This window comes from Galeopterus variegatus, unplaced genomic scaffold (assembly GCF_000696425.1).
Source record: "Galeopterus variegatus unplaced genomic scaffold, G_variegatus-3.0.2 Scaffold671, whole genome shotgun sequence".
Lineage (NCBI taxonomy): Eukaryota > Metazoa > Chordata > Mammalia > Dermoptera > Cynocephalidae > Galeopterus > Galeopterus variegatus.
The window spans coordinates 268,428-290,807 of record NW_007726782.1 but is presented as its reverse complement, the minus strand read 5'-3'; the positions used below and the strand labels follow the sequence as shown (position 1 = coordinate 290,807).

The window sequence follows — 22,380 nt, the reverse complement described above, 5'->3', positions numbered from 1 at the left end:
TTGAATTAAATGGAAAATCTTAGAGCACAGAAACTTTGGGAAAGCCAATCATTATTTTAGTTCCTAAGTTATGCAGTGCAAAATGGGACAACATTCCCTAGGTTCTATGCTGAATGATATTCATTTCAACGTTTGCAGCAATAAAGTTGTTTATTTTTTCATTAAAGTGATGCCTATTCATAGAAAATTCAGAAAATATAGAAGAAAATGCAAAGAAAGAAGTAATCGTTGTGCTGTAATTCAAAGTTAACCACCATTAATATTTACAGTCAGTTTAAGTCAGATATTTACTCTGTGTTTTCCATGAACAGCTGTACGAGGTACGGTGTGAACAGGCAGGCACTCTCAAAGAGTGTGTAGTGCCATTGAGGGGCAGATGAATACACGGTAACTGTCGTGCTTACAGAGCAGACCAGGTGTGACAAGTACCTCAGCAGAGTGCAGGTGGAAGTGACTGATTCTAGCTGGGGATATTTGGGGAGGTTTCATGGGCACAGCACATTTACACTGCATCTGGAAGGATAAATGAGGTTCTGAGAAGATGAGATAGAGTGGGAGAGGGGAAAGCATTTTAGACCCAGGGATACAGCCAGCACTGAAGGCAGGAAGGACACTTCACATTTGGGACACAGTAGCTTGATGTGACTGAAGAAAAGAATGCTGGAAGGTGAAGAGTAGGGGAGCAATGTGCCTTGACATTATTGGGGACTTTAAAAGATTGGCAGATCCAGCTCCTACCGAAACACCTACAGTAGATTAATATTTTAAAGGAATTCAACCTTCTTGGCAATTACTCAAATATTCTATCATCCTGAGTCAAAAGTTTTCCTGGAAATTTGAATTTGAGTACTTTCCTTCTCTTTTATTTTTCTTTTGGAGGAAAACTAGAACCAAAGTCATTGTGATCTTAATACAATTGGTGCTTAGTGAGAAGAATCAGTACATACTGGGCTCTCTGGAAAATTTTGTTCGTTGAGTGAGTGAGTGAATGACAATGAACATTTGTGCTTTATTGTCTTGAAAAGATGGTAAGTTGAGAGTCCAGGCCAAATTACATGCCTCAGTCACTGTGGACTTGAACTTCTTGATCTTTCTTTGGCATTTGTCACCTCCACAGGGGAAATTAATATCGAAACCCTTTGAGTCCTTAGCAGGGAAAAGTGAAATTCTAACATCAGATTCTAAATGAATCTGCTTTAAAATTTTAAACACGTGTGTATTGAACAGGAAGATATCTAAAGCCTTTCATTTTCGACCTGTGGCTTTCTGTCTGCATGAAAGACATTCTAAGATTGTGACTGCTGGAACTCATAACCACATGCAGTATATCTAAATCCTTAAGATAATGCGCATGACTTCTCCCAAGAGACCCAGATTACTTTGATTTTGTTTGGCCATCGTTCTCCAGGTTTGATTTGGCTCTGTTACCCGACCCTTCTCCCCACCTCCCTCGCCACTGGTATTTTAGTATGGTTAAAATGCATTTGAGGGGTCACAGATAGGGTGAGAGTGATCATGAGTAAAATTGAAATGTATTAAAATTTATAATTGGGAATATTCAAGGGAAAGTATTAGCAATTTATATGCTGGCTTCAGCTCTAATTTTGAATGAATCTGATGATAATGATAAGAGTATAGCCAGATGCAGTCAATGATTCATATTCCCATAATATAATATATATATGAAATATGCAAAGGAATATAGTTTAATGGATGTGGGCTTTGGAGCCAAACTGCTTCCGTTCAAATCCCAGCTCTACCAGTTACTAGATGGGAACACTGGGCAAATTACATAACCTTTCAATAGCATTATCTGTAAAATGGGAGTAGAAATAGAACCTTATAGGATTGTAGTGAAAAGTGTAAATGAATTAGTACATGTAAAGCACTTAGAACAGGCCCTTACACATGGAAAAATTCATGTGTTTGCTATAACAACCACTAAGTTGAGGTACTGAGCCTCCTCCTGCCTCACTTTTTATGCTTGGCTTTGTGACATGAGTCATTGTTATTGAAGCAAAGTTGCCACTGCACTGACATCTTTCCCAGCCTGGGGAAGGATTTGCACCAGTAACCCAGAAGTTCAAGACCTGATGCCTTTGCTCAACACCTGTCCCTGGGTCTGCAGGAACTCAGTGCCTAGTCCTTGCAGGTTGTGTTCCTTGTAATGGAAACAGTTTAAAACAAATGTATCCTCGGTCTGTTCCCAGCCCCAAGAAGGAGAGACACACACTTGGTTTGGTTGTCTGCCTCATTCCTGCTATATATCAAACTGTTAGGATGATTTCAAATGTCTACCTAGGGCTAGAGTTTGTACCTTAATTTAGGCATGAAACACTTGGCATTTGGGTAATCTTTATAAAAGAGGATCCCCGAAGAGGAACAGCCTCTCTACCGCACATGAGCTTACAGCACAATTCTTTTGAGGTACATCCTTATTAAATTTCTAGTTAAACTTGCAAAGGTTGGGCTAGATGGGCAGAAGTCAGTGTTAGGCTAAAGCACCCTGCTCTGACTTCCCTTCTCTGTGTCATTTCCAAGGAATTGCCATTTATTCTTTGCCCATTGGCCACTTGCTATTTGTCCTTGTCCTCTTCCCTTTCACTATCCTGAGCCTTTTTCCTACCTTTCAGATTTGATTTCTAGCATGAGGAGACCAGTTTTCAGTGGGTCCTTTTCCTTATGACTATTTTTAAATTCTTTAGTCGGCTGCTATGATATCCCAACACCTTTTTTTTTTTTTAAATCCTTACCACTCATTATGTCTTTCCATCAAGGCCAAACTCTGAGCTCTAAGGTAATGAATGCTTTTCAAGTTGATCATGTTCATCCCTTCAGACTGAGAACATTTTCCACAGATGCCCAAGATCTGAGGGACCTTGGCCAGAGGAAAGATAAACTTTTTGAAGTCAGTGGCCAATAATAGAGGCAGCCATATGCTCGTCCCCTGGCATCCCCAAGAGAGTGCCACAGCTTGGTATTATCTTGCCACTGTTGGGAGGGAGGAGAAACTTTGCTTCATGGATGTAGAATTCCCTCCATGATTTGATTCCTCCCCTTTCTGCCTTCCCCACCTCTCAAACAGAACTGTGGGGCTTTTATAGTCAAGGAGGTCCTCTCTCAGTAGTGCGTTTTAATATCAGAAAGAGAGGAAGTCAGCTCAACAGTGCAAAACCTTTACTCTTACTCGGGTTCAGCCTCTTCAGCCTGCCCTTGTGGCATCCCTGGGATTTTGGCAGACTTATGGGTGTCATATTTTCACATGGATGAACTGTATTCTACCATGACTTCTGTGTATGAGGAACCAAAAAGTTTTCTTTGACATTGAAAATACAGTTTTCTCTTCCTGGCTGTTTTGGCCTGATCTGTTTTCAGGGAAGATATACGTTTTATTGTGGTAGTGGCCATGGGGCTCTTGTTCACCTCTGTATCTGTGGTGGCTACTACAAGGTAGTGATGGTATTTCTGAGACAGCCCCTGGCAGCTCAGGTGGTCTGGGTCAGGATAGGTGCTCTCAAGTTAAATATTTTGACTTTGGGGGAGAATCCTTGTATTTCGGGAAAGACTTCTTTGATTATTTCTGGGCAGTAGAGGCAAGAGTTTCTGTGCTTCTTTATCAAAGCTAAGGTGATGGCACAGTCTGTGGAAAAGACTCCTCCAAAGAGGTCCTTTGAATCCTGAGGCTATGCCCTCTCTACTCTGCAGTGTGTGTGGGAGCAGCTGGATCTCCACATAGAAGGGACCCCAGAGTTGTTTCCACACAGCTGTTTCCTGCATCAGGCCAGAGTGAGGCTCCGTGTTCTGAATATCTTAGGGAATGATCATCTGCTACATAACCATCTGCGGACATAAGTCGGAGGAACTTTTGGGGAGCCTTCAGATTGCAAATGGGGGTTTTATGTCTTGGTTTAGGTGTGCTTTGATGCTTTTCCTTTCTAGCCTGAATATTATGACAGCAGCTGCAAACATCCAGACGTGATTTTTCAGAACTTGGGTTGGGGGAGGTGAAAACTCAACCTGCTCAGCCCAGATCTATTGCAGTGCTTTGCATAATAATTAACGATGTACAGACTGTTGCCTAATGGACAGTTTTACTATGTGTGCCCTTCAGTTCTGACTAGCTGGAGTCCTCCTTGATTTAAGCCACTACCTCTTTCCTTTATGTGTCTTGGCCTTTGGGTAAAACTGCTGTAGTCATTATTGTCTTTCCTTGGTGGTTGTTTCTTTTCTTTTAGTTGGCCATTCATTGAAACCTATAGTTCTCATTGGGTACCTAGATCTTTGCTTCTTTCCTCAACCCTAACATTTAAAGAGAGAAGAATACTTTTTGTATCTGAAAATCTCAACATCTCTGAGTGCTAGGCAGTGAGCAGAGATAAATGATGATGAAAGAAATTATTGCTTCCCCTATGCCTGGAACTATTTAAACACTCCACATGTGTTATCTCATTTAATTCTTATGGGCTGTCTAAAGTAGGTTCTGTTACTTCCCCCATTTTACAGATGAGAAAATTGAAGCACAGAGAGGTTAAATAATTTGCATAAAGTCACACAATTAATTAAGCAGTAAAGCTAGAATTTGATCAAAGCTGCACTGCAGTCTCAGGAGAGAGATATTGTGATTCCTACGTTTTAAGGAAGCCACTGTGATTCAAGGAATTGTTGAAATTTACCCAGACTGTCTTTGCTCTTGTCCAGTAAACTACTGCTATCTTTATTGTAGAATGCTCCCATTTCTATCCTTTGGAGGCCCTAGATTCGGTTTAGCTGAACAAATATTTACTGAAAACCCACTGGGTTCTAGGTCCTATGCCACATACTGTGTATACAGAGATGATTTTTTTGCTGCGTTGTTATTCTGTAGCCTCATGTAGATGAATAAGATCCTGTTGGCTAATACAATTAATTTTCCTTTTGGGGGAATCCAGAGTTACCTTTTGTTCTCCAGTACTTTGCTGGTTACATGGAAGCTATTCACGCTGGATACTGAATATCTATTGGTTGGTAAAATGCAATACAATTATATCATGGAATAAACAATTTTGCTGTACAAATGTATGTGTTTGATTGTTAGTTCAATGATGGGCTAATGCCTACATCAGCCTGATTAGCAAACCTAAATACAATTTTTAATAGGATATCACTTTTGGTTTTAGGACTTTCCTAACTGAGATGGTAGACTAAAAAGTTTGAGAGTTCTAGCTTTGAGCTCTTATTGGATTGGCTTTAGAGAAGCTGACATTATTATTGGAAAAATCATACAACTAGACATCAGAGCATGTGGATAATAGTTCTAGCTCCCATAACTATTACTAACTATGTCACGTCTCCTGATCTCTCGTTTTCCCCCTATGTAAAATGAAGAGGTTAGACTAAGTGATGGTTAAGGGTGTTTATAATAAAGTTCTATAACTCATGGAAAACTCATACCATGACTAGTCCTTTTGTCCAATCTAGGAGATTTGCTTTTGACTGTAGATAAATCCCTCAATTTTGTTGAGACTTTGTTTTCTTACCTTTCAAATGGAATTGATAATTCCTGGCATGTCTAATTTATAAGACTTCTGTGAGTATTCAATGAGATACTAGGGATATAAGTCCTCTGAATAATAACACATTCATGAACACAAGGAGATATAATTCATATTGAAAGTTAACAGAAAAGTGTCGGGTTTTTCATTACCTACCTGCCTACCTGTCACCCCCCCCAAAAAAACAAAAACAAAACAAAAAAAAACTTGAGTTAAAAAGGTTTGATCCCGGTCGGGCTGTTTCCTGGAGTTTATGGAACTCGCTGGAACTCTACGGGGTCCATAGGGGTTTTGTCCTTCAGTGGGTCAGTTTCCCACAGTTGGGGTAAGGCTGCCACACTCTTTTTCCTGACAACACTTTATCAAACACACTCGCCACACAAAATGCAGCCATTCATTAGACAAAAGTGAGGTTTTGAGTTACAATAACCTCTGCGTTGTTAAAAGCCCCCTTGAAATCTGAGATTGTCTCTGTAGGCCAGCAGACGTGCACGCATCCCCTGGTTTACAAATACCTTATAAACTTAGCCTGGTAAATTATCCCTCAAATTTGTGTGCCATGTCTAACTCTGTCTTTTAGTGATATTTTAAACTCCTTCTAACTCCTCTCACTTCCTTTAAGGAAGTGTGATCCAAAAGGGTCAGACACTTGGATTCTACTTGGGGAAAACTTTGAAAGATCTCCTGAGGCTCTTCCTGGGGCAGGCTGGCTTACCCCAAAAGAATTGGCCCTTCAGAATGTCTTTGCCACATAAGGGCTGGTGCAAGGCTGCAGGCACCAGTTGATGGCTCTGTCTTCCCCATGACAGATGGTCAAGACTTTAATTTCAGCAAGTGATCCTCTGTTGAGGGGGCAGGCAGGGATTCTGCCAGCATGCCAAGTGATGGGTGGCTTAAGGTGATGGGGATCTGGTGTGTGCCCAGCATAGCATTTGTGCTAACGATGGGCTGCTGACAGGTGCCTCACCCTGGCTCATCTGGGAGGCAGAAATCCCCTGCACCCTTGATTCTGTTTTTCTCTGGCAGAGCTAGTGTCCTGTTTGCCTGTCTTTCAAAATTTATTTTGGCACCAGGTAGACCCCCTCATGATGGCTAGCAGTTGTCTGACTTGAAGATGCCAGAGGGTGTGCTGATAGCTCCTTCTAACACAACCTGAATCTGGCTGTCGGGTCTGAGCTCAAATGGCTTAGACACACACAGGCGGCAAATACTATCAACCCTGGGGAACCAAGCAGGGGGTCCCCCGAAGGAACGTAGCAATGATGTCTCCTTCCATAATATTCACCTGCTCCTGTGGAAATAATGATACTAATAATTACTCTTAGTAGTGCAATTACTTTTACTCTTATTAGTACAATTACTATTACAGTGCAATTGCTATCAATGGTGCAGTTACTATTAATATCGTTACTTCACTCCTATTACTAAATCGTAGCACGATGGCTCAGAGCACAGTCTCTGCGGCTACTCTGTCTGAATTTGAATTCGAGATTCACATTTACTAACTTTTGGACAAGTTACTCAACTCCTCTGAATCTCAGTTTCCTCATCTATAAAATGGGATTAATAGCAGAGGGTATTTAGGAGGATTAAACGGGAAAACGTATTTGAAGTTCTCAACACTGTACTGAGTGCAAGGTAAGCACAGAATACACAGAAGCTATTATAACTATCACTGCCACCGTTACCAATGTATGCTTGCCATATGCATTATCCCAATTAATTATCACAGTTGTCTTATAAGGTAGTACTGTTATTATACCTGGCTCACAGATGAGGAAAGTGTAGTGTAGAGAAGTTGAGCTCCTTATCAAAGTCACACGAGTAGTACCTGGCTGAGTCAGGATATGAATCCCATTCTGGGCATTTCTGGCTGTGTCTTTCCACCATATCACAGCAACTCCCATTGTCAGTTTAGTGGTAGTCAGCATTCTTCTGAGGATTGCAGTGGCTTTCAAAAATGCTCCTTCTAACCAGCTGTATTTGAAAGAAGCAGCCAGTTTTCACGTCTCAGATGTCTTTGATATGGGCTTGAACTCCAGCAGTATAGGGGACTCACTACCACCAGCTCTACTGCATTACGTGGTTTCTGAAAACCATGTGTGATCAGTACAGCCACCCAGCACTCTCATTCTGAGAGCTCAGGGTAATGGGGCAGTGCACTTAGAGTTCTGACCACTCTCTCAACTCCTTTTCTTCCCTAAGTCTACCCTACTGAAAGAAGACACGAGTGAGTGACCGGCTGATTGGCCTGTGCAATGACAGTGTTGCTCTTTGTTTTGGGAAGGGGCACCCTAGGTCCAATTTTATTTTACATGGTTGGGCTTCAGCTGTGTTCTGTGAGTCATTTATCTTAGATGAAAGGCTGATAAACTTCAGCCTCTGTGGAAAGAACCTGGAAGTAGGGACAAATGATCATTCAGAGGTCTGCTTTTATTGATGCGCAGTTGAATGTTGCGTGATGTTGAAAGAGCCATTTCAGAAAGATGCTTACACCTTAAAACATTACTCTTTTGAAAAAGTCATTTTTTCTCTTTGAAGAGTCATTCCCATGCCATACTCTCATCTCGGCAGATGCTAGGAGACCAGGAAGGAGAGAGGCTATTCTGGGACTTCTCCCAGTTTAGTTTTCAGAAATTGGTTGAACTAGGTATGTTCTTGTGCAGTGCCCTTGTTATAGAGGACCCCAGTGCTGTGTGGTTGATAGACGTTGTACCCAGAGCTGAATTCACACTCAGGCAACACCGGGTGAGAGTTCTTCACCAGTTATGTGTATTGAGGTGGGAATTTTACTCCATTGTCAACTTGAAGTGGGGGAAAGGTGAAGAAAAGAGAATTCCTACCAGAATTTAACTGGCCAGCATTTTAATGCATTCTAATGTCTTTGGAATATATTTGGGACTGAAATCCACAGGCACATCTAGACCTAAAAGTAAAAGGAATTGCAGAACTTGGATGGCTTTACAAATGCTCTTTTCTTAAATATGGGCAGGTGGAGGGGTTTCACCGCAGGCGGCCAACATGAATGCCCTAACATGACATCTTTAATACGTGCCGCTTTTTTCCATGATGGACTTTAACAACTACTTTGGTTACATAAGAAAAAACTCAGAAAGTTACCTATACCAGGACACTTTTGAGAGCTAAAGTAGGTACTGTTAATACTTATACCAGTACAGCTGGTGTCAACTAGGATATTTTTTGGCAAATTGGGACCTTTGATCACCTTAGCTAGTAAAAATCGTGGATCTTACTATAGAACCAATTCAGAGACCAAAGTGGCAGTGTGGCAGGAAGATCCTTAATCAATCCCAAATAGCTTTTGTGTTTAGTAGGCAGTCTAAGGAAAACATCTGGGAGATATCTGAGAAGTCAAAAGAAGTTAATCAGTATGTGAATCTTACATACTTCTCATGGGTGCTACTAATTAGAGTATTTTATTTGGAGATGCTAAGATAAAAAGTGTTTATATTTACCACATCCTTGTATTCATCCAGCATATGTTTTGCCAGTTCATCATCTGTCAATTTACAGAGCTTAAATTACATGTTGTTGTTGGGGATCATGAGTAATTCTCAGGGAATTATATGCAATTGGAACCTATCTTAAATTATGGTGAAGACTTCCCTACTGTAAGAGCAAAAATACTTCCTTAGGGGCTTAATTCTTTTGTGATATCTGTTGGCAGTACCAAGAGTGTTCCCTTCATNTTAGCAAACCTAAATACAATTTTTAATAGGATATCACTTTTGGTTTTAGGACTTTCCTAACGGAGATGGTAGACTAAAAAGTTTGAGAGTTCTAGTGTTGAGCTCTTATTGGATGGGCTTTAGAGAAGCTGACATTATTATTGGAAAAATCATACAACTAGACATCAGAGCATGTGGATTATAGTTCTAGCTCCCATAACTATTACTATGTCATTTCCATGATGGACTTTAACAACTACTTTGGTTACATAAGAAAAAACTCAGAAAGTTACCTATACCAGGACACTTTTGAGAGCTAAAGTAGGTACTGTTAATACTTATACCAGTACAGCTGGTGTCAACTAGGATATTTTTTGGCAAATTGGGACCTTTGATCACCTTAGCTAGTAAAAATCGTGGATCTTACTATAGAACCAATTCAGAGACCAAAGTGGCAGTGTGGCAGGAAGATCCTTAATCAATCCCAAATAGCTTTTGTGTTTAGTAGGCAGTCTAAGGAAAACATTTGGGAGATATCTGAGAAGTCAAAAGAAGTTAATCAGTATGTGAATCTTACATACTTCTCATGGGTGCTACTAATTAGAGTATTTTATTTGGAGATGCTAAGATAAAAAGTGTTTATATTTACCACATCCTTGTATTCATCCAGCATATGTTTTGCCAGTTCATCATCTGTCAATTTACAGAGCTTAAATTACATGTTGTTGTCGGGGATCATGAGTAATTCTCAGGGAATTATATGCAATTGGAACCTATCTTAAATTATGGTGAAGACTGTGCCTCACCCTGGCTCATCTGGGAGGCAGAAATCCCCTGCACCCTTGATTCTGTTTTTCTCTGGCAGAGCTAGTGTCCTGTTTGCCTGTCTTTCAAAATTTATTTTGGCACCAGGTAGACCCCTTCATGATGGCTAGCAGTTGTCTGACTTGAAGATGCCAGAGGGTGTGCTGATAGCTCCTTCTAACACAACCTGAATCTGGCTGTCGGGTCTGAGCTCAAATGGCTTAGACACACACAGGCGGCAAATACTATCAACCTTGGGGAACCAGGCAGGGGGTCCCCCGAAGGAACGTAGCAATGATGTCTCCTTCCATAATATTCACCTGCTCCTGTGGAAATAATGATACTAATAATTACTCTTAGTAGTGCAATTACTTTTACTCTTATTAGTACAATTACTATTACAGTGCAATTGCTATCAATGGTGCAGTTACTATTAATATCGTTACTTCACTCCTATTACTAAATCGTAGCACGATGGCTCAGAGCACAGTCTCTGCGGCTACTCTGTCTGAATTTGAATTCGAGATTCACATTTACTAACTTTTGGACAAGTTACTCAACTCCTCTGAATCTCAGTTTCCTCATCTATAAAATGGGATTAATAGCAGAGGGTATTTAGGAGGATTAAACGGGAAAACGTATTTGAAGTTCTCAACACTGTACTGAGTGCAAGGTAAGCACAGAATACACAGAAGCTATTATAACTATCACTGCCACCGTTACCAATGTATGCTTGCCATATGCATTATCCCAATTAATTATCACAGTTGTCTTATAAGGTAGTACTGTTATTATACCTGGCTCACAGATGAGGAAAGTGTAGTGTAGAGAAGTTGAGCTCCTTATCAAAGTCACACGAGTAGTACCTGGCTGAGTCAGGATATGAATCCCATTCTGGGCATTTCTGGCTGTGTCTTTCCACCATATCACAGCAACTCCCATTGTCAGTTTAGTGGTAGTCAGCATTCTTCTGAGGATTGCAGTGGCTTTCAAAAATGCTCCTTCTAACCAGCTGTATTTGAAAGAAGCAGCCAGTTTTCACGTCTCAGATGTCTTTGATATGGGCTTGAACTCCAGCAGTATAGGGGACTCACTACCACCAGCTCTACTGCATTACGTGGTTTCTGAAAACCATGTGTGATCAGTACAGCCACCCAGCACTCTCATTCTGAGAGCTCAGGGTAATGGGGCAGTGCACTTAGAGTTCTGACCACTCTCTCAACTCCTTTTCTTCCCTAAGTCTACCCTACTGAAAGAAGACACAAGTGAGTGACCGGCTGATTGGCCTGTGCAATGACAGTGTTGCTCTTTGTTTTGGGAAGGGGCACCCTAGGTCCAATTTTATTTTACATGGTTGGGCTTCAGCTGTGTTCTGTGAGTCATTTATCTTAGATGAAAGGCTGATAAACTTCAGCCTCTGTGGAAAGAACCTGGAAATAGGGACAAATGATCATTCAGAGGTCTGCTTTTATTGATGCGCAGTTGAATGTTGCGTGATGTTGAAAGAGCCATTTCAGAAAGATGCTTACACCTTAAAACATTACTCTTTTGAAAAAGTCATTTTTTCTCTTTGAAGAGTCATTCCCATGCCATACTCTCATCTCGGCAGATGCTAGGAGACCAGGAAGGAGAGAGGCTATTCTGGGACTTCTCCCAGTTTAGTTTTCAGAAATTGGTTGAACTAGGTATGTTCTTGTGCAGTGCCCTTGTTATAGAGGACCCCAGTGCTGTGTGGTTGATAGACGTTGTACCCAGAGCTGAATTCACACTCAGGCAACACCGGGTGAGAGTTCTTCACCAGTTATGTGTATTGAGGTGGGAATTTTACTCCATTGTCAACTTGAAGTGGGGGAAAGGTGAAGAAAAGAGAATTCCTACCAGAATTTAACTGGCCAGCATTTTAATGCATTCTAATGTCTTTGGAATATATTTGGGACTGAAATCCACAGGCACATCTAGACCTAAAAGTAAAAGGAATTGCAGAACTTGGATGGCTTTACAAATGCTCTTTTCTTAAATATGGGCAGGTGGAGGGGTTTCACCGCAGGCGGCCAACATGAATGCCCTAACATGACATCTTTAATACGTGCTGCTTTTTTCCATGATGGACTTTAACAACTACTTTGGTTACATAAGAAAAAACTCAGAAAGTTACCTATACCAGGACACTTTTGAGAGCTAAAGTAGGTACTGTTAATACTTATACCAGTACAGCTGGTGTCAACTAGGATATTTTTTGGCAAATTGGGACCTTTGATCACCTTAGCTAGTAAAAATCGTGTATCTTACTATAGAACCAATTCAGAGACCAAAGTGGCAGTGTGGCAGGAAGATCCTTAATCAATCCCAAATAGCTTTTGTGTTTAGTAGGCAGTCTAAGGAAAACATTTGGGAGATATCTGAGAAGTCAAAAGAAGTTAATCAGTATGTGAATCTTACATACTTCTCATGGGTGCTACTAATTAGAGTATTTTATTTGGAGATGCTAAGATAAAAAGTGTTTATATTTACCACATCCTTGTATTCATCCAGCATATGTTTTGCCAGTTCATCATCTGTCAATTTACAGAGCTTAAATTACATGTTGTTGTTGGGGATCATGAGTAATTCTCAGGGAATTATATGCAATTGGAACCTATCTTAAATTATGGTGAAGACTTCCCTACTGTAAGAGCAAAAATACTTCCTTAGGGGCTTAATTCTTTTGTGATATCTGTTGGCAGTACCAAGAGTGTTCCCTTCATCAGCATATGTTTTGCCAGTTCATCATCTGTCAATTTACAGAGCTTAAATTACATGTTGTTGTCGGGGATCATGAGTAATTCTCAGGGAATTATATGCAATTGGAACCTATCTTAAATTATGGTGAAGACTTTCCTACTGTAAGAGCAAAAATACTTCCTTAGGGGCTTAATTCTTTTGTGATATCTGTTGGCAGTACCAAGAGTGTTCCCTTCATAAAAAAAAAAGGTTTAGTTTGGATGCAAAGCTAAGGCGGAAGCCTTAAATGAAATATGGGATCTAATGCCAGTATTTTTGAGTATTTCTGAATATTTTAGAAAATGTTTATAGGGAATAGAATGCACAATCCAAAAGAGACTTACTACTTTTTTCTCTCCTGTGTCAGGACTGAACTGCTAACCATGATCATTTGTTTCTTTACAGGTTCTTCTTGAAATTTTTCCTCAAATGTAACCAAAATTGCCTAAAGAATGCAGGAAACCCACGTGACATGCGGAGATTCCAGGTGGGTCTGTCTTGTCTTTCTTAAATCTCAATAATGACATGAATATCAAGGGAGGGTTAAAAAGTCTTAGGCATGAGAAGATATAGAGTATTGTTGTTTCCCCAGAGGTGAGAAGCAGGTGAGGCCCTTGGTCCCCCAGGTATCTGCAATCTAGGAGTTGTTTTTATTAGAGAAGAATTGGGACTGCACCACCTGTGGTCACTGTTTATAGCAGTGACGTCCTTTGAGTCTAGTTTTGACTTACTGAATGGACTCACATGCCTAAACCCCCATAGATTAAGTACATAGAAATGATGAATTCTTTGTCTAAAATTTTGCAAGTAGAAAACCAGTAAACAAGATCAAAGAGTAAAACTGGTAAAACTTCTGTTTTATAATTGTGGCCCTTCTTCCTCACTTTCTTTCCACTCTCCTCTTCCAGGCTTGGAAATTATTAGCAGTAATTGCTTATTATAAATGGACCCCTTAAGAAGCAGAGCATGTCTAGAATGATATGGGTGACACTCACTTCTGACTCGGAAATGTCCTTGTACAGCACATGTGAATGTTCTCAAGCATCTGTCAGATCTGCCACCATTTAAAGCATGAGTGGCATGTTAACCTCACAGAATTTTACATTTACTAAAGGAAGAAGACTCAAAAGCAAATGGGTTAACTTCTAAGACACAAAATGGTACTTAGGTTTTAGGAAATGTTGTTGAGTTCTAGACATGGTGCTTCTCTAACTTAAAAGTGCTGAGAATCCCCTGGGGATCTTGTTAAAATGCTGATTGAGGTCTGGGGTGGGACTAGAATTCTGCATCTCTAACAAGCTCCGCCGGGTGATGCCAAAGCCAAGGACCACACTTTGAGTAGCAAAGTTACAGACCCTAGTGCTGCTCTTCATCTCCTTTTATGGCTAACTTGTTTGCATGGTCAATGTTAGTTTCCCCATCAGAGTAATGACCCATATCTGGATGCTGGCACGTCTGTCAGGGAGCAGCATGTTGTTTAAAGTATGTTCTTAGATATACTTAGTCAGCTTTAAGTGTAGATTGAAATGCCTGATCTCTGAGAGGCTCTTGAAAAATTTTAGCTACACATTCTCTGATGAGAGGAAGAGAAGGGGTGATGACTGTGGATGTCAGTATCTCTCAGTCTCCAAGATGGCTCTTTAAAAAAAAATGAGACTTATTGGTTTCATTAAAGAACAAATTCAGTGGAAATAAGACATTGTCTCCAGAGATTCTGAGGTATTTCTGTAAAATTATCTCAGCCTTACCACCTTTTGTCTTGACGGAGATGAATGGGGAGAATTCATAGATGATTCATTTCTTGGAGAATATTTCCCCTGGCTAGCTTCTTACCCCAAGCTGGTAAACTTGGGTGTTCTCATTCCCACACAGGATTTTTTTTGTGTTGGGCTATAGTCAGCTGTGCAGTTAAGCTGGTGAAAGCACACATACCCTGCTACTAAGCATGTGTTGCTAAGTGCCTTGCAACATGAAGTTGGGTTTCAGTATAAACTATTTTGTAGCTTGCTTTGGTCTGGAGATGAACCATGTATCTTTTTTGACCAAGCTTGGGTTAGGAACAAAGCACAGCCAGCCATGAAACAATTTATGTTTAGTGAATATGTCTAATGCCTTATGAATACCAGGATTAACTCTGCTGTACTTCTTAGGCCAACAGAATTTGGGAGGGACTTTGGTGACACCAGAAATCTAAAGGAGCGTTTGTGTAGAAATTCCAGGGGCTTGCTTTCCTTCATAGAATATGCTAGTGAAAGGTCTGAAGGCCTTCAATTATAGAAATATAGCTCTTTTACAAGATGAGAAACCAATTCAGTCTCTTATTTTTGAGGGTGTCTAGAAAGCTTTATTTTTGCACACAAAATAGTTATTCTTTATTTAGTAGAATGGCTACTGAGGTGAGGAGGCACAAGTTAGGTTTATGGAAAGTCTTATAATCTTTTGGAGCCTCAGTTTCCTCAACTGTAAAGTGGAGTAAAAATGATGATTCTGTTTATTTCACTACATATGAAAGAAAAACATTTTACATATATAAGTCATTTGAAAATGATAAAAAAATATAATGTAAGCCCCTTGGAGAAAATCCTTAGGATAAACTGAAGATGAGTCATTAGTTCAGTCTATGATTTCTCATCGTGGGCACCATTAACATTTTAGACTGGATAATCCTTTGTTGGGGGGCAGGGAGGTGTTGTCTGGGCATTATAGGATATCTAGCAGTGTCATTGGCCCCTACCCACTAGATGCTGGTAGAGAACATCCCCCTTTCCAACCATGACAACCAAAACTGTCTCCAGACACTATCAAATGTCCTCTGATGGGGGAAAGAGAGGGAGAGAGGGAGGAAAAATTGCCCCTGATTGAGAACCACTGGTTCAGCCCTATACCTGATGACCTCTCACAGACTTCCTGGTGACAGTGCTACTGTCCCAAAGAGTACATCCTTTGATGTCCTATGAGAGCTGCCCAGCACAAGGTCTATACTGTCCTTCAAATAAATGTAATTTATCTGAACCCTGACAGTGCTCTTGCCTGTGATTCTCAAATGGATCCTAACTAGATAGACCTTTCTCAGCAGGGGCAGCTACCTTGGCCACCACCAAGTCAGTTTCTGAGTTGAAGAGCAGCTGAGTCTCTGTCGACAATCACAAATTCCTTATTAGATCTCAGATGTAACCTGCTTTGTTCCCATCACCCATTCATTACCTCCTGGGAGAAGAGGGAGGGTACCTTTGGTGAACACTGACTCATTTTATTTTGTATCTCTGTACATTTACATCTTTCTTTAATTATCATTTTTACACAGTTAGCATTTGGTGTTTTGTATGTAGGCATGTGGACATTTATGCAATCAGGGAATGAATGAATTGCCTCAGGAGAGTAAAAGCAAAATCTCAAATGTCCCTTTCCCAACCTTTCATTATTTTCTCCAGTCTTTTTTCTTTCACAACTATTACTCCTACCTTTCTGTGCATGAGTTCATGCTGATGGCCATTCCGACCTTCTCAAATCCATCTTTTTCCCCTGGATTCCATGACAAGATTCACTCGTTCTCAGTCCCCTCCAAGGGTTGCTCTTTACCTGCCTTTCTGTAAATGTGGGTGTTCCCCAAATTTCCTTCTGAGATCTGGACCTTTTCTTACTTTATAGGCTCTCCTATCTTCTCCACTCTCAGGATCTTAACTGCTGTTTGTGCACTGAGGACTCTGGAGTCAGGGTCTCTGAGACCTGACACCCACATTCAGAGCTAGCCATCCACATGCCTACTGGATATTTCTAGGAACTTAACTCAGTGAGCCCCAAACTAAACTCGTTGTGATTCTCATCCCCCACCGCAAAGCTGGTTTATCTTCCTATGTTCCCAGTCTTGGTCTATTCCTAACTTCATTAGTTCTGGGGAGATGATGGTTTATATCTGTGTTTACATTCAGTGTGTTCCATATTCATATGTATAAATACATGTGTCTATGTTTCTACCTTTATGTACATCTATGGACACAGGTAATGATGATGATAATGATAAAACTAACATTTATTGGGTACTTATTTTGTGAGAGGCATTGTGTGGAGTTCTTTTTTTTTTGAGACCGGCCGCACCGCGCTCAGCCAGTGAGCGAACCAGCCATCCCTATATAGGATCCGAACCCACGGTGGGAGCGCCGCTGCACTCCTAGCACCACACTCTCCCGAGTGCTTTTTTTTTTTTTTTTTTTTTTGAGACCGGCCGCACCGCGCTCAGCCAGTGAGTGAACCAGCCATCCCTATATAGGATCCGAACCCGCGGCGGGAGTGCTGCTGCACTCCTAGCACCACACTCTCCCGAGTGTGCCACGGGCTCGGCCCTGTGTGGAGTATTTTACATGAGTTACCATATTCATCTTCATAATACTCCTAAGAATATGCAAAATGGATTATTCCCATTTTATACATGAGGAAACAGGCTTACAGCAGTTAAGCAATTTGCCCAAAGTTATACATCTGTTAAGTGCTGAGGCAGTGATTCAACCCAATCTGTCTGACTCAGATATTTTCTAATGTTTTGGAACAATGCAGAAATTGTCCAGAGTCTATAGGCAGATACTTAGTGAGTCAATAAGGAGATCCCTTAACATCTGAGAGCCATAGTGACTACTCACCAATATGTGCTGGAATCCCAGCAAAGCCTGAGAGGGTTTTTTTTTTTTTTTTTGTCTTTTTTCATGTCCGGCAACGGATCACAACCCTCAGTGTCGCGCCCGTACCGGACCGGGACCGGCAACGGGATCGCTACCCTCGGTGTTGCGCCCGCACCTCGCTCAGCCAGTGAGCGGGAACCGGTCTGTATGTGGGATCCGAACCCTCGGCGGGAGGGCCACCGCGCTCCCCAAGTGGCGCACTGTAGCAGTGCGCCACCGGGCCAGCCCCTGAGAGGGGTTTTCAAAAGAGGTGTTTGTCCTAACAGAGCCTAAAGATACCATTTGCATGAAAACATTGAAACATCACCAAAGCTCATCAGGCAGAGGGTAGAGTCATATGGAAGGGGAAGAACTGGAACATTGTTTCAGGGCAGAGCTACAGTGTTGGTCAGTTTTTCCTTGTAGGAACTTTAGAAAAGGAAGCTCCTATTTAGCAGGCGGCACAAGCTTCACTTAACCTGTGGAGGTTTTGGGTAGTTCTCCAGGACAGGAAAGCCCCTCCCCTGCCAGGGCATGAGTGAAGCAGCCCCCAGACATCTCAGAGTACTCTGTTCAGAAATTATACTGAAGTTCCCACATCTTAGGACTGAACCAAGACGGAGAGGATGAGTCTTCCCTGCAGCTATCCTGGCTGACGGAGATGTGTCCTAATGACATGGGTGGAAAGTTTTTTATGAACAAGACATATATACTTTCTATCACTTTTCTCATAGCATACTAACTGGGAAGCTGATTTCAAATATTCTTATGTCACTGCTGCCTCTCAGGGGGAGTGAAAGAGTGTCTTGTTGGTATACAAAACCTCTGGTCTTCTCTTCACATATCAATAGGGCTTTTACCAGTTATGTTGCAAAGCGGAATCCTGGAGACATCTGATTGAAAGCTCCCTCTCTTGCCTATTGAGTGGGCTCTCTCTGACCGTCAATGTTGTTCTTTTGCCCTGTCCCACTTTGTATGCCTTCCAGGTCCAGGCTGAGGGGAATAATTACCATCAGCCGCCACAATGAAGATGTGTACAAATTAGTAATTACAAATAATCAGCAATTGTAATTATTGCTATAAAAGTTAAACAGAATATTATGAGAAAGGAAAATAATGTGGCGTGGGAGATGGGAACCTACCTTAAAGCAGGTGAGCAGGGAAGACTTCTGAGGATGTGACACTTAGGTTCAGAGGTAAAGGATAAGAATAAATCATTCTGAGAAGAGCCATAAGAGAGTTCTGAGGAGAGGGAGCAGCAAGCACAGAACTAATGTTTATCTCATGATTATCTGAGCAGTGAACACTTCTTTCACTCTGTAGTCATTTGGATAGGAAATATGTGAAGAAACCACTAAGTTATTTGTTCCAAATTCCTACCAAAAATGTGTTCTTCTTTTAAAATGATGACATGGGTTATGGCATTAAAAGATAACTCCCTACTGTCTTAAGTGAATTCTAGAAATTTTGGAGGCTCTTTGTTATTTATTAAAAAAGCCACCGTGTCTCTGAATCAGTATGTTATAGGGTACGATTAGAGGATTCTTAAAATACATGCCCAACCTCTGCAGTTTCAGCTACTTTTAAAGGCATTTATATAAGAAAGGAAATATTCTCATCCTTTTTCTTTCTCCCCCACTGTTCCCCACCCTCTGTCTTGGATGTTCTTATATTGTTTTGACAAACAGCACATCTTGCAATTAAATTCTTTACCAACACAATGCGAAGGGCCTGAGCTGCCATTACTCTCTTCCTACAGAATAATTTCAAGATGCACCATGCTGATTAATTATACTGAAAGCAGCTCTAATGATAGTTTCAAAATACAGGATTAATTCACATAACCTGGTAAATACAAATGGTGAATTTTCAACCTGATATATTAAACCATTACGGCTTATTGGGCAAATATGTATCTTGGCATAAGCCGTATGCTGAGCCTTGGCAGAGAGCATGAATCACTGAGAAGGAATCCTTATGAATGGGATTTGATGAGTGGTAGCTCTGCACTTAGAGGAAGTGTATTTCTACATTAAGTCTAGTTGCCTATGAAGAAAATGTAAAATACATTAAAGGATACAGGTAAAAGTGTTTGGTTTGGTCACTGATTGCCAATGGGTATTGGTTTTGAGGATGCCTATAGTTATTGGGACTTACCAAGAAAAGGTATTCTTATACTCTTCTACTTTTTAAGCTGTAACTATAGAGCTCTTGTTATATGTCAGACACTGTACGGTTAACATGTCTACTCTTACTTATTTTTCCACCACTCTTTCTCTTGCTCACTTTGCTCGCCTCAAACACATTGGCTTTCCTTCTCATTCTTCATTTCTCCTCTCCAAACACACCAAACTCATTCCTGCCTCAGGACCTTTGCACTTGCTGTCCTGTCTCCCTGGGAAACACTTTGCCACATCATTGAATGGCTGATTCTTCTTATTGATTAGATTTCAGCCAAAATGTCACTTCCTCAGAGAGGCCTTCCTTAATTACTCAATCAAAAATAGCTCCCACCTAGGCATTTCCCTTCTCTCCCCATTTTATTTTTTTTAGAACTCATCCCAATCTAAAATTTGCTTTTATTGCTTACTAACTGACTGTCTGAGCCCTGCTCTGTCCCCAATAAGGACTCTTTATCTGTCTTGTTCATTGCTGCTTCTCTAACTGTGAGCCTACTATGTGCCTGTCATATGCCAGGCACTTAAAATAGCACCTGCTTTGTATCATTCTGTGAGAAAGAACTAACCTTCTGTTGCATATAAGCTATTATATATTCTTTGGCCTATTTGTTACATCAGCTAGTATTACCCTAACAAACAGACCCCAACAGGGATATGTTTCACTAGGGCAAAGATCCTATCTTTCTTGCTCATCATGATAGACTCACCACCTAGCACTTAAAATAGTGCCTGGCATATGACAGGCACATAGTAGGCTCACAGCTCATTCCTATGGATCAGGCTCAGGACTGTCTGACTCTGGAATCTGAGCTGTTGACCAACATGCCATTTGCGTGCTCCTGATTTTGCTGTCCATGTACCATAGCCCTCTTGTTGTCTCCAACACATGACAGTGCTGTATATTTAGCTCACTCCTGCTTAAAATAGCTAATAAGGGTACATAACAGAGGGAACCAGTTAAACACCAGTGACACCATGAAGAGTCATCAAATGTATCCTCGTCCACAGAGAGAGGAACAAAGTTTGGATCACTGGTGAGCTTTTCATGTTTAGCATGTGTCACGGCTCAGGAGACAGAAGCTAAGTCTGGTTTCCAAAGGTCTAAATTAACTTAGCCCAAGTATCTGGAAATTTAGAAGTGTCTGTTCTTGTCTTCCTGTTAAGAGAAAAGACAGTTTTGCCTTGAGCCCTAAAGTGTGGAATTTAATTCAGTTAACCACTCCCCTACTCCAGCAGTTCCACTTTTTTACATCCTGTTTGTTCACATGTCCTCCATAATTTTTAATGAGTTATTTGGGATCTTTCAGATGGATAGAAACTAGCAATCAGGCATGTTTCTGGGAATATCTCATTCCATATCAGTCAAGGATATTTTAAAGAGCAAAGTTAAGGAAGACCTAACTGCTGCATACCATTTTAAAATAAATAATACTTAAACTATCCAGTCACATAGATACCATAGATTTGTATTGGAAAATACCAGGAGAGTCCAGAGAGAACTCTTAAGCCAGGACTGTGTATTGAGAGGACAGAGGTGTCATGGCTGAGAACTGAAGTGGGAGTCTGGAGGTTTCCCCTCAGTATCACCTCTGCTCTTAATTTGTCCTATGACCTTGATGTTTTTAAACCTCTTGGGCCTCAGTTTTCCAAGCTGTAAAAGGAAGCATTGGACAAATCTTCAATGCCGTAACTATCGAGGACTCCTTTTATCAGTTTCTCCTGTGGACCTCATGCGATGACATATTTTTTCTAATTACATTTATTGGGTAAGAATCACACTCTCTACCTTAAATTTATTCAAAAACATGTAAAACTGCCAGTTCAAAGCTTCTCATGAGTACAAGATAACCAGAATTTCTATATGGAGTTGATATGATCCCGGACAAAGGAAAATTACTGAGTATTTTAGTGTGTGGCCTTATTGTGGATGCATTTATGATTCCCTCTTTGCAATATTGTCCCCCCATTACTTCATTTGAAAACTTAGTTGGAAGCCACTAGGTTAGTTGATTTCTTGGGTCTCTTGTGATTCTAACATTCAATGAGTCTGTTAAAAAGTGGTTCTGCAGACAGGTAGGATGTAGAATGTGGACTGTGTGGGGTTGAGGGTAGAAATTAATCAATGCCTTTAAAAAAATAGACTTTATTTTGTAGAGCAGTTTTAAATTTATAGAAAAATGTGTAGAAGATATAGAGAGTTCTCATATACCCTCTCAATTTTCCCTATTATTAACATCTTGCATTAGTATAACACATTTGTTACAATTGATGTACCAGTATTTAATATGTTATTATCGACTGAAGTCCATAGTTTACCCTAGGGTTCCCTCTTTGTGTTGTACATTCTACAAATGCGTGATGCATCCATCAGTTATACTATTACAGAGAATGGTTTCAGTGCCCTAAAAGTCCCGTTCCCCACCTATTCATCCTTTCTTCCTCCTATCCACTGACCTTTTCACTGTCTCCATAGTTTTGCCTTTTCCAGAATGCTGTATAGTTAGAATCATACAGTATATCATCTCATCAGATTGGCTTTTTTGTTTTTTCATTTAGTAATATGCATTTAGGATTCCTTTTTGTGGCTTAATGGCTCATTTCTTTTTATTGCTAAATGATATTCCATTGTATGGATTACCAGTTTGTTTATCCATTCACCCATTGGAGGACATCTTGGTTGCCGATGCCTTTTTTTAGTTTCATTTTTTATTGATATAATTGTAGATTCGCATGCAGTTGTTAGAAATAATACAGAGAGAGATCC

The 22,380-nt window shown here is 40.6% G+C and overlaps 1 protein-coding gene across 2 annotated transcripts in view; it reads left to right on the top strand.

The window, feature by feature from the left end:
- Positions 1 to 22,380, top strand: part of EBF1 (early B-cell factor 1) — a 402,505-nt gene that overhangs the window by 240,490 nt on the left and 139,635 nt on the right. For both annotated transcript variants that reach the window (XM_008571252.1, XM_008571253.1), the window contains exon 6: positions 13,190 to 13,271. In XM_008571252.1, coding sequence (XP_008569474.1) covers positions 13,190 to 13,271 — 82 coding nt within the window. The remainder of the gene's footprint in view (positions 1 to 13,189; positions 13,272 to 22,380) is intronic.